The sequence below is a fragment of the Motacilla alba genome, chromosome 4 (assembly GCF_015832195.1).
Source record: "Motacilla alba alba isolate MOTALB_02 chromosome 4, Motacilla_alba_V1.0_pri, whole genome shotgun sequence".
Taxonomy (NCBI): Eukaryota; Metazoa; Chordata; class Aves; order Passeriformes; family Motacillidae; genus Motacilla; species Motacilla alba.
Genome location: NC_052019.1, coordinates 67,466,637 through 67,481,569, shown reverse-complemented (window position 1 = coordinate 67,481,569; position 14,933 = coordinate 67,466,637). Strand labels below are relative to the sequence as shown.

General features: G+C 40.5%; 1 protein-coding gene across 6 annotated transcripts in view; it reads right to left on the bottom strand.

Annotated features, from left to right (window-relative positions):
- PDE5A (phosphodiesterase 5A) overlaps positions 1 to 14,933 on the bottom strand; it is a 104,544-nt gene that overhangs the window by 48,425 nt on the left and 41,186 nt on the right. For 2 of the 6 annotated variants that reach the window (XM_038136760.1, XM_038136759.1), the window contains one exon: positions 6,883 to 6,985. The exons of 2 other annotated variants lie outside the window; for them this stretch is intronic. In XM_038136760.1, coding sequence (XP_037992688.1) covers positions 6,883 to 6,965 — 83 coding nt within the window. In that variant the 5' untranslated portion in view covers positions 6,966 to 6,985. Of the gene's footprint in view, positions 1 to 73; positions 5,931 to 6,882; positions 6,986 to 14,933 lie in introns of those variants that run through there. 2 more of the 6 variants (XM_038136757.1, XM_038136758.1) reach the window with 1 other exon arrangement.

Genomic DNA, 14,933 nt, shown 5'->3' with positions numbered 1-14,933 from the left:
AAGTGAAATGGAAAAGAGCGAGGTTTTCCTGGAAAAAAAGAACTGCCTCTATCCGCCGCCGCTCCGGTCTTACCTCGTAGCTTTCCTAACAAAGTAAGAGCGGGTGAAGTCGCCGTGATCGTCCAGCCACGCTTCCACCGCTTCCTGCTCCGGCGCGGGGGGCGCGCAGCGCTCCATGCTCCCGCCGCCGCTCCGCCGCCTCCCGCCGCGGCTGCCGGCGCTGCCTTCCCGGCCCGGCCCGCTTTACAGCTGCGGTGCCCTGAGCTCCCTGCCCACGCCCCGCTCCCAGGTGTGCGGGCAGCAGGAAGCCCGGCCCGCGGCACCCCAGCGCATCTCAGGCCCGGCCACCGGTCCTGCAGCGGGCAGAGCCGGCTCCACCTCCACCGCGGCCCCGCCTGCTTCGAAAAAGTGTCTTTTTGACAAATCGTGTGTCGCTTTAGAGGGCTCCGCTGTCGGGTGTCAGTGTGTGTGATCTCTGACAGACCTCAGCCTCGATACGAGTACTAAACCCCTGGCTTTACAGTCGTTCATGCCTACAGTGTGGCTGTTAGATCCCTTTTAGAGACTGAATAAGCACAGCCTAGCTTTAAGGATGCTCAACACACAGCTCCTACTTCCTCAAAATTAGACAGCTGGGACTGCGATTTTGGCTAACACTGAGCACCACTTTCATGTATTGTAGTTCCATTCTATGTTGTGCACGTGCACATGTTTATAATAATTTATAGTCTGCATTCACAATGCACCTTTTACAAAGTCTAATGCATATCTATGGCTTCCTGTGTTGCCGCACGTGCAGCGTCTTTGAAGGTAACAAATAGCAGAAGATAACAAATAACAGAATGTTTTAGGGGAAGGGAATGTACAGAGTCTTGCAAATTATTCTCCTCTGTAGCCAATCGAGAGCTATTGTGTGAAATATTTCCTGCTGCTCTTAACCCCCCTTTCAGGTGTATATAGACTTCTGATACAGAGATGTATCTCCTGTATGTAGAAAGGTGAGGTCCTGCAGCTTGAGAAGGGGCTGCAGCAGTAACTTCACAGCAAAGGGATTCAGAGCCTGTCTATGAGCTCGAGGGAAAAGTTTTATCTTCTGTGTCTTTGTGTCACATCTGTGTGTAGCACTGACTTGGACACATGTATCTTTTGGCTGCGAGAGTTTGTGTGCAGTATGAGGCACGCAGAAAGGGAGGTTTTACGTGAACATTACTCTGTTGTAAGGGGAATCTCAGAGGAAATGTTGTGCATGGTGACCAGAGAGCAAATGTGAAGATAAAGCATAAGCCAGGTACATGCAGCACGAATCAAGCTGCTGTCCAAGGCAAAGACAAATCTTTCAGCAGGGAAATACAGAATTACCAAGCAAACTGCATACACAGACAACATGACAGCAATAAATGAAGCAGATGTTTAGTGCCAAAACCTGGCAAGAGTGGTATGTTAGAAAAAAAATAAAATAAACCTGTTGTGTAAATCCCAGATTTCTGCATTAACCATTTCAGAAAAAGAGTTCTGAGGCTACAGTAGACATGGCAGTTAGAGCTCCTAAGCTAGGCAGAGGTTTTGGAAAATGACACTGTGTTAAAATGCTTAAGTATAATAGCAATGTAAAACATACAATTATAGAATGCAGATTTTATAGGTAACTGAAATGCCATTCCCTGAATGTCTCATATGGAATATTGATCATGGTACTGCTCATCCAGTCTCAGAAAGCAATTGCAGAATCATCAGAGGTGATCTAGACAGGAAACACAAGAATGACCAAACACATGGAAATATCTTTTTTGGAAAGAGGCAGAAAGAGTTTGTTTACAAAAGGAGAAATACAAATATATAATTTAATTACTGGTATTTAAAAAGTAGGATAGTATTTTCTCTCTGTCTCATAGGAGAATAACAAGGTAATGGTCAATGCAATTATGTCAGCTGCAATAGATAGCGTCTCATTTCATGTAATTAGGAGTAGCACTAATAGAAATAAGCATTTATTGTGTGGTAACATCCAGTACGCCCCAGTCAGGAACAGAGGTTGCACCAAGGAGCACTGTAAACATGTAACATTAAATACCAGGCCAGCTGAGGTGCATCCAGCATCCCTGTACTCCGTGACACAAGGAAGTGGGACCTGTGGCTGCAGCTGCTGGGGCCCTTATTTAGCCTGCAGATAAGATTCAGTGAAGCCAATGCAAATGATCATCTTCCTGATGATCAGTGGTGAATTCAGTGGCAAAGCAAGTTCAAAGGATTGCTACCCAAGCAAACAATAGCATAGTCTTTCCCAAAAGAAATAAAAATGGAACAGCTGGGGTGGGGAAAGGGATGCCTTCTCCATATCCGATGAATTTCCATGAATAATAATGAACATGTTGTTTTCATTTTTAAGGTGACAGGAGCAGATGAAGGCCAAGCATAATAAAGAATGAATGGTCAAAGTGGAAAAAGTCTTCCATAACTTTGGCTTCCAAAGTGCTCTGAAAAAGCTCCATGTATCTTAGCTCTCACCCAGCTTTCCAGTTTGTTTCCAGAGCTCAGAGGATAGAATTGATGTGGAGTAGCTCTAAACCTGCGAAGGGCTTGTAGTAATGACACAAATAAAAATGTCCAGTTCAAGTTTAGAAGCTGTTTGAGAGCTCAGTGTTGAAGCCAGGAAGCTTTGCTGTCAGTAGGCCATGCTATTGCAGGACTAGTGGATGGAAAAATTATTTAGCTGAAATCTTTCATCTGATGTTTTGCAAATATTGTCATGTAAGGAGATAAAAAAGTCTTTTTTTTTTCTCCTGTATGCTCAAGGCACATAAATTAGAAATTCTGCTAACTCAGGATAATTAGTAAGAATAAATAAGAAAGTATGGAAACAGAGAAGTATTTATGTGATAATTTATGCTCAAAGGACTCTGTATTTATTTACATTTATTTGAAAGTAATGTAATTCTATTTCATTTCCCTTTAAAAGAGAAAAAATAACGTTTCAGATGTCAACATTGTTAACTTGTCTGACTTATTCATTAGATGAATTGGAGCAGCATTTAGCTTTGCTATGAAGTGGGAATTGGCTGTCTTTCTACCATCTCTTAAATCTGGAAAACAGTTGGTCCATTTTGGCTCCTAAATCAAGTTTAGGACTGTACTATATGGGCCAGTAAGGCTAGACTATGATAAGGCAGAGGAAACTATTCCACTTCTTAACTAGCCAGCACTTTCACACACATGCAGTGGGAGAATCCTAATACTAGTGAGGCAAGTTTCCATTCCCCTTCCATTCCGTTGCATAAGGAGAGTGAAATAGTAACCAAAATTCAATTCATTTAAAATCTAATAGTTATTTAGTGATGAAAACACTAAATGATGAGAAGGTCTTATAAATTTATTCTCTCAGTCCTTTCCAAATAATTGCTGGAAATGTTTCCCCAGAGCTGCTCAGCAATTGCATAACCTGCCCTCTCCTCTGGGATAACAGTGCATATGTCCTACAGGAAGCCATGGAAAATAGTAGCTTCCTCCTATTTTGATTTAAATGTGACTGAGCATTTGCGTCAATCAAAGTACCAGGCAAAATTATTGTTCACGTCAGGAAAGCAGCAGCTTCTCAAAGCTGTTTGCAATGCATGGATATTTGTCTGGAAAACACTGTCAAAGTTTATCTCCTGAGAAATGTAAGTTAGGATTTGAGTTTGACATATTAGCATTTGATATGTAAATCTATCAGTATGCTCAAATTTTAACTTTTTCTGATTTCTATTGGAAGTCTCAGGATAAGTTGGAAAGCCGTTAGCGAGTCTCTCCCTTTTTCCCAGCCTTCTCTCCTTTAAGCTAAGTAGGGCCACATCTTTCAGTTCTTCCTTGATCATCATGCTTTCCAGCCCTCTGATCATTCATTTTCTCTTTGGGCATTCTCTAGATTGTCTCTCCCATTACTACAGTGTCTCACCAAGCTAGAATTAAGTAATCCCCCTGAACACAGAACAAATCCCAATGAAGTGGAGGGAATATTTTGGGTTCCTTGCAAGCTCTATTCCTGCTAATACCATCACCCTTGCTCATGCCTTCCTGGCAGCAGCCTGATATTGTTGACGTCTGTACTCTCTGTTCCTTTTTTATATATACTTGCCATGTACTCAGGTGCTGCCTGTATGTTTACCTCTTCCTAACTGTATTTTCTTGCTCTTGAACATATTTAATTTCATCCTGTGCTTGCAATACATCTCCAATTTATCAAGCTGAATTCTGTGCCTGTCCTGCAACTTGTACTTGGCCAAGCTTAGTGCAGGTGTGCTGAAGGGCATGGATCTGGGCAGTGATGGGGTTTGATGCATGTAGGTGAAAATGTAGGTTGATAATGTATGCATAGGGTTTGGAGGATTTTGCTTGGGAGATGGAGGGTAAGTAGGAAATGTGTAGGGCAGATTCATTCCAGGCACTTGTCAATGGCATATCAAACCCTTTCTTCATTTACAGTGATACTTAGCTTATTTTTAAAGAGCTTCTTAGCTATTACTTAGTAATTTTCAATTAGCAGTTGCTCTTACTAGTACTTTTACTAGTAGTTGTGATTTCAAATTGAAGTATTTGGTTTATATCTAGTCTTACAGATAATATTGAGTCAAATTATAAGGGGTTGTTTTCCTAGTTGTGGTTGTTTGGAGATGGAGACTCACTGGCAAATAATATAAATGAAAAATTAGTCAGATTTTTTTCAAGTACATAGCACTGCAATTTGGGCATTCAGTCTCCTGTTTCTGTACTCATATACCACAATTCTCTGTTGAACTTCTCACACATTAACCTAACTGGAATTTCTGAAGGCCCCCTATCATCACAAATAAGTATCATTTCTCTCAGTAAAACCTTTGGGTTTCTGGAGCTGTTTCTTCAGGACATTCTCCCAGTAATGATCTTTTTGAAACCACAGAGAGGTGTAGTAGCACCAACTCCTGTGTCATGGTTTAATCCACCTTGGGCAATAAGAATAATTTTGCCTACACTTTGCCCTGGGAATGGGTCTGCTTGGGCCTATTAGTGCTATTTCTTTCTTTTCACAGTAATTCCTTTTCAAAAATAATTTCCTATATTTTAAATGAGATTTTCTTTGTTCCTTTAATGAAAAACTTTGATTTCTCTGTGTTGAAATATAGGCCAGACCTCACTAAGAATTCTTAGTTGGTCTATATTAAGGGCCTGCCCTTCATGTTATTTATATCTCTATAACTTTTTGTAATTTGCAGCTTTTTCCATCAGTAATTTTATATTTTTTGTTTAGATCATTCAGTATGATTTGGGTCCATTTAGTATGGACCAGACTGATAGCATACATTGCTGGGGCTTTTATCAGAAACCCTGTAGACTTGTGAGCCAAAGCCCTAATGAAATCTTACAGGAGTTTACTTTATCAAACTAATTCTTGGTCTCATGGGAAAATAGCCAGGTTTTTTTATTCCTGACAAAACTAATTTTCTATGTTGACTGGCGTTAATTGTACTATCATCCTTTCATTGTACACTGATTTCTTCCTGTACCAGCCTCTCCATCAGTTTCCCTGACGTTGATGTCAGGCAAAATGATCTGCAATTTCCTTATTAAATAATGGAACAATGCTTGCTTCTCCTCTGTCTTGGGAATCTTATGTGGAATTTCAAGACATATTTTCCTTAGTTTAGTTCTTTTTGATTTTGTCTTTTAGAGTTGAAGTTTAGGATTCGTACCTGTTAAACTGGTACTATTTTAGTTCTGATGTTTTGGAATCTTAGTAGTAGTGAACATAGGAATTTCTTCTTTAATAGATCACATGAGGAATATTTCAGGGGCACAGAGCTGATCAAGTATTATGCAGTGGACATAAAAGTTGTTTTTAGGGCATTTTAGGAATGCACAGACATATTCTGGTATTGAAGGAAAATGTTAGTCTCTGTGAAAGAGCAACAAAAAAATTAAACAGTAAATATAGTGAGTAGAGATTATTTATGTATAACATTGATATTATAACCTAAAGGTATAACCACAAAATTTTCATTGTTCTGAACAATTTGAAAGGAAAATGTGTAAGAGATTAGTTTGTAACTAAGGCTCACTGCAGCACTGCTAAATGAATATGGAGGGTTTGTAGAGAATTTTAATTATACTCAAGAAGAAAATGTATGAGAACAGTCAGACTGAAAAGAGGTTAAACAGGAGTGTATGTCCACTTCTGACTATTCCGTTTGATTTCTTTTTTGGAGAGGTATGGCATAGTCAGGATCCTTCCATGTTCTCCTTCACTTTTCATACCTATCCCTGGAGACATCTGTGGTGTTGATGTTTGTTTGGCCAAGGGAATCTGAAGGAGAGTATTCACAATGTACCATTGCTGATCCCAAATCATTAGCAGGCTCATGGAGAGGTTTTCCCCACAGTGCCTCCTCATCTCTTTTTTTTAAAGCTTTGGCTGATGTGAGCACCTGGAGCTTTCAAAACCTTTTGATACTTGGTAACTAGTTTCTCTCTGGTAAATAAAAGAAGAAAACTATTAGAGCAAAACAGTGAAATGGATTTTTAGATTCTCCCATCGAATACCTTGGGGTCAGCATCACCCTGCCTTCCTGAAGAAATGCAGCTGTATTTCTCAGAAAATTAGTGAGTATTACAAGAGCGGCTGGGTCCAAATTGTGATAAGTACCTAGCTTTTCACATTTGGTTCCATGTGAGACTGGGTGACAGAGGTGCAAAATGGATTTAAAAGCAGGATTTTGTGGGGGGGGGACATAGTATCTCTCTGACATTTTGCTTTCCTTTATTAATGTTGTAGAAGAGTTTTATGAGAATGTTTTGGTTTCACATTTGGAACCAAATGTGGTACTTATCTCAATAATTGTGGTACTTATCATCATTTCTGAAATTGCTACTTACATTTCATCACTGGCAGGCTGCACACTGTTAGGTTTCTGAGGCAGGGGCTTTCCATGGCCATGTGTTTCTGCAGCCCTTAGCATAGTTGGTACTTCATGTGAGGCTGCAAAACCAATGCAAGGGATTAATTAAATCCATTTTTGTTGGAATCCAAATATTATTTTTATCACTTATGAGCTTTTTTTATTAATAATTTTCCCTCCATTAGGGCAGTGAGGACAGCAATAGTTGTCACTGGTACTGTACTATAGGTAGCTATAGCAAAATAGAAAGTTTATGTGATTTCACTTAGGTTATAGAAAAAGTTTCTATCACAGCTCAAATTACATCAAATGAGTCACTTGGTTTTAGTATTACATTTAGTATTCTCAATCACCAAGGAGCTGATTTTTAATCTATCTTTCTACAGCCACGAGGGTTACACACTCACTTCTAGCAGCTTATACCAGGTCCTAGGAGAGCCAGGAGGAGTTGTGTCAACAAAGTGGCAGACTTCATTTGGCACCTCTGCTCCCAAATGGACAATGTGAGCATCTGAAATCAGCATGGACCTCACTGGTGGCTGCCTAATCTGCTGCCCTGGGTTCATGGTGAAGGAGAACCTCAGCCATTCAGCCCCAAAACCAAATAGCTGGTTCAGCCCTGTCTGTTCACTGCTGTGGCACCCCACTTTTGAGGCATTCACTGCAGATTTTACAGCAGGGCTGAATCAACCTGTGTGAGAAGAAAGCTGCCAGAAAGATTGAGGAATATGGGGGCAGCAGGATGGAAATAAGCGCATAATTTTGCTAAAGTGTTTCAATATGGAACAATATTAAGGAGGCTCTTGATGAGCCTAAAACTTCTTCCAGCTGCTTGTGAGCTACCAGTTATGCCTGACATTCCTGATTTCTGGCTTCTAAGCCTGGTCTCTTTTTAGGACCTTGAAAAAACCCCAGTTTTTATTTGAGCTTATTGAATTTATTTTAATTTTATTTATTTCCAGAGTAAAATGTTTATGTGGAAACAAGTTTGTGTGGTGTTCTCATGGCTCAAATAGTAATACGAGCACCCCTGAGGAAATGAAAAGTGACACAGCATGGGCCAGCCTGTGAGGACAGCTGAGTGCTTGAAGGCTGCAGCCTGGCTCCTCAGTTCATCCTGCACTGAGCACATGCGTATTTCCTGCTGTTTTCCTCCTTTCCATGTGAGACTGGGTGACAGAGGTGAAAAATGGTCTGAAAAGCAGGATTTTGTGTGTGGGGGACATAGTATCTCTGCCATTTTGCTTTCCTTTGTTAGTAGATGTAGAGAAGTTTCTGGGTTTTATGAGAATTTTATGCTGTCTACCCACTTACAGTATAGTGACATTACCAGATAAAAGCATGGGCAGAGGAGCATTGCAGTACTGGACTTCAGTACATTTAGACAGGCTTCAGATTCATTTATACTGTGCTATCAGAATTTGCAGTGTATGCCCTTTTGATTAGAGCTGCCAACATCTATTTTTTCTGTGACAGCTGAATTACGGGTTTTGTGAAGAAAACCTCACAGCTGATTAAACTTGTATTGACAGGATTGCATTCTGTATTAAGAGGAAAACAGCTACTTCAGGGCCCTAAATCCCATATTTTCCTCTGCTTTTACTTAAGGCCCTGAAAACCCAGAGTAAATCAGGAAGCATTTGCCACCACAGATTCTTTCAGTGTGAAGGAAACCAAACATGGCATTGCCAATTGACCAGAGTAGCTCTTTTGATACATTTATGTCTTCTTTTAATCTGCTCTTTGTCTTCCAGATGTGGATTGATTTATCCTTCCAGTATTTCTGTCTCAGGCAAAATATTTTCGTTAGTTTGTAGGAGATAAATCACAGCTCTTCCTTCTAAATACTTTGTGCCTGACTCTTAAATTTTTGATCTCTGTGTGTGAATAAAAGTCTGACCTTGTTTTGCTACTTAAAAGTACTCGGGGGAGGTAAGGGAATACAGAGCTGTACATAATGAAAACCATCAAAAGGAAGAAAAACAACATAAAACCAAATCAATCTTCTTGGTGGTTTTGAATTTTTTGTGAGGTTGAAGGATGTTGATTTGCTATGTATTAATATTCATTTAAACTGATACATGGAGTTTAATATTGCAACCAGGTATAACAAATTTTAGCATTCCTGTAATCTTGTAATTCTATTGCTTGCTAGAGGTTGAATTGTTTAGAATGTAAAGTGTATAACAAAAAAAGGATATAAATATATCTATAGAAACAAAAGGAACAGGAACTGGAATTCTATAATGTTTATAGTTACTAATAAGGAAAGGAAATAAATACAAATTGTTCTTAAACAAGCTGGTAAAATTGAAAGTGAACGCTGCAAGTTCTCCCAATTGCTTTCCAGCCATAAAAACTTGCAGAAAGTAGATTTTACCACAGCTACAGCCCAGATGAGCATCGAGCTGAAACATGCACAGTGCTATTGTTTCCATTTGCTAACAGGCCTTACTTGCTTTGGGGGTCCCTGCATGTTCCGGCTGCTTTTCATTCCAAGCTGCTCAAAGCTTTAGGACAGTTTGGTCCCTTCACATCTCAGTAGGAAAGCTTTGGATTGAAACAGCCTCCCTCATTCAAAAACAGAGCTTCTTTCTTCTTCTTCTTCTTTTTTTTTTTTCCTTTTTTTTTTTTTTAATTCCCCCAGGATTCTTGCTGTTTCTGAAGAGTTGTGCTCATGAATAGTAATATAAAATAAAATAATTTCTGAAGCTCTTACTACAACGTAATTAAAAAAAGATGGGGGTGAAACATCTGAAGTATCTTTCAGTTTGTGTGTTTTTATGTGTCTTTGAGTATTTATCAGTTCCTGCAACTCCAGGATGCTTCAAATTCACTAGCCAACATCAAGCACATCTAGTGGAAAGATAAATATAACAAAGTACTGTGAGCACCTCCAAAAAATAAGTGTCCTGTTGAGAACAGACACCGTTTTCATGACTTCATCAAGAGTCAGGGTGTCAGTGACCATCTCAGGAGAGGACAGCATCCAGGCAGCAGAGAATCAGCAGCCTGCTGGTGCTGGAGCTTCAACTGGAGCTCTGCACAGTCCCAGGAAGGTGTTAATATGATTAATATTAACATAATATTAAAAACCTGGTGGCTACAAAATACAAATAGAAAAAAAAATTCAGCTGGGTTTATTCTGATGCTCCTAGAGCAAGCAGCTCTCTTGCTTCAGGCTGGACTCTGTCTGCTCTCTTGCTCCTTTTCCTCTGCTAACATCGAGCTTACACATCTTACCCACTACTTGGCAAGAAGAGTGTGGGGACAGCTTAACTTTGTTGCCTTGCCTAATTTTACCCTCCTAGTTTTGGAAGGAATTGGAGAAATGTCCCTCTGCACATTGATCTTCCAGCTTTCAGCTCTAGAGTCAAGTTCTTTTCTGGTGTGTCTGGTGTCCTCACCACATTTCACCATATTCCCTTTTGTTCTTGCTCTTGCCATCACCAGTGCTTGAAAACATCTTACGCTCTAGTGCAAGATCAAAATACCCTCTCCTCTTCACATCTCCCTCCGGAAACTCTTCTTTGGCAGCACTCAGAGACACAAGTCAATAGCAACAGCCAGCATTATCTGACCGTGCTGCTGCTTCTGGTTTGGTGCTCCCCTTTTGATCTCGCTGTGTTCTGCTTACAGACCTGTGCTGCTTAGCAAAGGTCCTTGGGACACGGACCAGGCCTTTGTATTTTGTACAGAATGTTTCTGCTCTCTGGCTGAATGTCTTGACCTTTAAAAGGCAACTCTAGGGCTGTCAAAATGTGGTTTATTTAATCAAGAATCTAATTCGGAGATAGCAACTCTGTGTTACAGGCCTGAAATTATCTCTGTGTACTGTTCATGCCAACACAGCTTTGCCCACACAAATGTTCATGGAGCTCAGATAAAAGGAGCTGTAAATAGAGAAGAAAAGGCCTTCAAAATGATGAGGTAAGCTTTCTTAATATTTACGTTCTTCCTTGTTGGCAAAATGGGTAATTTGAATTCAACCTCATCTGTTTTTATTTCAAAAATGAGAAAAATGAGAAAAATACAACCAATACTTCTTTCCTCAGTGGAGCAGATTAGTGAGCTCCAGTGAGCTAAGCACAACACAATGAAATGAAGCAATTTAAAGAAAACCATTAAAGGTAAAAACATTTGAGTAATCAACAACAATGTTCCCTTCAGAATGTTGGCATTACAACAAAGCTGGTTGTGCTGCCAGTCCTGTTGATTTTCACTGACTACAAAGCAGAATAGAAACTTTCTCCATAAATCCCTGGGTGCTAAGGCAGGAAGGTGGCTGTGTAATCCGAGCTGTCTGACCCTGGCAAAGGAACAGATTGTAAGCTCACTGCCTAAAGAAATAATTAAAAAATTCAGGGCTGGGAGGAGAACTTGCTTCTTTATTAATGTTTATCAGATTAAAGAAGTTAAATAACTGAAGCAATATGAGCAGTGCATAAAAGCAGGGGAGTGAAAGGAAAAAAACTGGTTTGGGAGTGTGCCGTGGCCTCTGTCACAGAGCCTCTCATTGATCTGCCTTCCAATTCATCCTGTCAAACAGCTGGCATGGCCTGGGGTCCACAGGCAGAGGAGCTGCACCATTCATACACCCTGCTGTCCTGAGCACAGATGCTTTCGCTGGTGCCTGGTAGTTCCTAGCCAGCTTCCAGAGCTTTGGCAGAATCGTTCACAGATGTCTGACACACCAGAATGACACAGAAATTCATACAAAAGGGATATGAAGTGAATGCATAGTTGATACTGTTGTCTTTATCTCTGTAAAGTGTATCTCCATGAATCTGGTAGGAAATTATATGTGCACATTACATTAAAATTCCTTCTTGGAAGGTATATATCCCAGAAGTTAAGGAAAGAAGCTTTTTTTAATTTGCATGTGAGCGTTTTAATGTGCTTTGAAAGGAATTGATCTGTCAGTGCTGGGGCCGAGATCGTTACCCACAGAGCACAGTGCACAGCTCGCTCTTCAAAGAGCCTTTGAATGTGCCATTCCAGGCAGCTGCACAGCGCAGCAGAAAGGGGAGGCTGGAGGAGCATCGTTCTCTTCTCAACACCACACGTTTGCTGTGGTTGACTAAACCTCCCCAATAAAAAGTGTCACCTTCGGGCCAGTCCTACAGCACACTGCCATGTCCCTGTTCCTCCTCAGCATTGCTATCAGGGTGGTAGGAAAGCTCAGGATTAATGTCAGCTCGTGAGAGCACAGAATTTAGACCAAAGAGGTTTCTCAAAGTCTCTGCAAGAGTCAGTACAAACTGAAGTGGCCATAAGTATCCATTTATAGGAAAAGTAAAAAGCAAAGTAGTGATAGACAGAGAGTATTTTAACAGGGGAATCTAAATTTTCTCCTTTTACCACATGTTATGTAAAGGATGACGGTGTGCTCTGTATTTGCTGGCAGTGGAGGGAAGTCTGGAGAATCTATTCATTTTCCTCCTCATTTAAACAAACACTCTCAGAACCATGACCAAGAAAGGAAGTAAAAGTACTTAGCAAACTTATGTTAAGTGTTCTAACTCAATGTTTGTATTTTGCTCCTGAAAAATATACTGACTGTATTGATAGCACAGTAGTGTCCAGCTCCTGCAATCTGATGTGGGAGAGGACTCAAGGAATAGTTTTAACCTTGTATGGAAACCTAGTTTTATTTTCAAAATACCTGCAGCTCAGAACAGTCTGAGCTATTCTGAAGCAAAAATTATGTCCTTCAAAGAAAGTTCATACAACTCCCACAGGGTAATCCTGTCTGGAAGAAAAAGCTACTGGTGCCCAGAGACAGGAATCCCTCCGAGGAAATCTGTCTCTTCCCCTAACTTTCTAGTGCTTTGGGAATGTGATTGTAAAACAGAGGTCTTGTGAACACCAAGAATATTCCTGTAGAAAGATGATTTCTTTCCACCAGATAGCTGTCTCAGATAATATCTACCTGCTACATAATGCCACTGCTAGCCAAGACTTTATAGATTTTCATTTGATGAATAAACCTGTGACTTTCCTTACTAATCTGGAGGATTTTGCATATAAGCAACAATATTTATGAAATTATGCTCCATTCCCATAAGTCTGTATTTTTGGCTGTTGAGCCAGAAGTTCTCACTTCGGGGATTGTAAAGCAGATTTTAAATGCGATTGAAAAGATAATTTGGTATTGAGAAGCCAAAATATTTAAATTTTGTTAACTTTTTATTCTTATCTCATCAGTTTGAATGTTTCATGCTACAATTACCTTGTGTCTAAGTAAAATTTTATTAGTTAAGGATGAGCTGCAACTCACAAATGCAATCTCCAAAGAAAAATGAAAATCAATGAAGAACTGATGGAGGTTTTCTAAGGATACATCTGAAAGGTTTGGGTAAAAGATTTTAATTTCTTTCCATAATTTATCACCTCCACTATCAAAATAATGTTCCTCCTGCCACAGAAGGGATAAGTCATAAACTGCGTTGTATGGTAGGTGTTGTGTTTTTAATCAACAGTGTTGTCACTGTGTGGCTTGGATTTCCTCAGGAAAATCCCACATCTTTTGCAGATTTGAAGCAAAATATTTTGTACTTATTTGCTGCCTCATAGTGACGAAAAAGAGGTGGAATTGTGAAAGGCAGGTATTTTATGGCAAGGAGTGGCCCATTGTTTCGTCTTTCTGAGATCAGGACAGGATATGTTGTGCAGATTTGTGCCTGTCAGTGACCTCACTAAGCACAGAATGCAGTAGAAACATCCCGGCCTCGGGAGCAGAAATAGCTGCAGAGGTACCTGGATACTTCTTTGCTATTCCTTTCACCGTCATATTCTCTTCATGACTGAAAAAGTAATTAAATCTTAGAAGCAGATTTGTGGGTCAAATTCCCCTCTCTACCCTGTACTGTATGTTTAGAGTGACTAATTTCACCAGGGTTTATACTATATTTATGGAAGTGTACTATGAAGGAGAAGTTGTTGATGATGACATTTTGCCCTTGTTGGGAGATTTGTACCTGAAGTGGAATTTCTATCAAAACTGTGAGGAAGCACCAAATCTGAATGATAGTAATGTGTTATTTCACTTTGGCAATTTTGCTTTAAAAGCTGTTACTGTTTTTCTTGAACCACCAGCTTCAGTTTTTTTCTAAAATAACATATTTACTGCTTCTGTCCCACAATAATTTACAGAAATGGTCTTGTCTCTGTCTCCAGTGCTGTCTTGGGAATACTTAGAGGTGTCCATCAGTCTGAATATCTCTGAGTGTATGAGCCCTAAGAGCAGCCCTGAGAACTTTGCTACCACACAGGAAGTACAGTGATGTCAGTGAGAGCTCAGTATAGATACGCATTATTGATGTGATCTAATGAAGTAGATAAATACCCTCTGGAATCAAGACTATTTGCTCTGATGCTTCAAGAACCTTATTCTCCATAACTCTGTGAGCTTAAATCAGATTTTTGTTGGTGAGGTTGCTCAGAAATAATAGGTACAAAAAGGGAAAAACAACAAAGGGTCTTGACGAGTATTTCTTGGCAATTCCTACTTTCCGTGAGAAACAAACACACAAATGCTTTTTTCGAAGTGATGCAGATGTCACTGTGTGTCCATCACTTGGGAAGGCACAGATGGACTCATGTTTGGAGAAAAAAACAACAGGCAGGGAGTTTGGAGAGGAAAAACTGGTTTTGATATTTTGTGGCTGTCACCTTCTGATAGAGGTGTGCCTAGGCAGAGGGGCAGCAGGGCCACCCCAAGCAAGTGCTTCTCCCTCCATGCCTACAGCTGCCAGGGCTGCTCTCACTCAGAGAGTGCTCTGCCAGGCACTTTTGGGAGGAGGGAGAGTGCAAGGGGCACGGGCAGGCTGTGGTGGGGTCTGGCCGTCAGCTCTGTCCCAACACTCGACACTCGTGCTGCCGGGACAGCAGGAGGAATGCGGGGTGAGTGGCTTAGCATGGACCAGAACTCCAGTCTCACCCAGCCTGCTCTTGTTCAAAGACTTGCTCTTTGAGTTGGCTTCTTCATGGGAAAGGACAGTTTCCATCTCACCAATTAGTTAACAC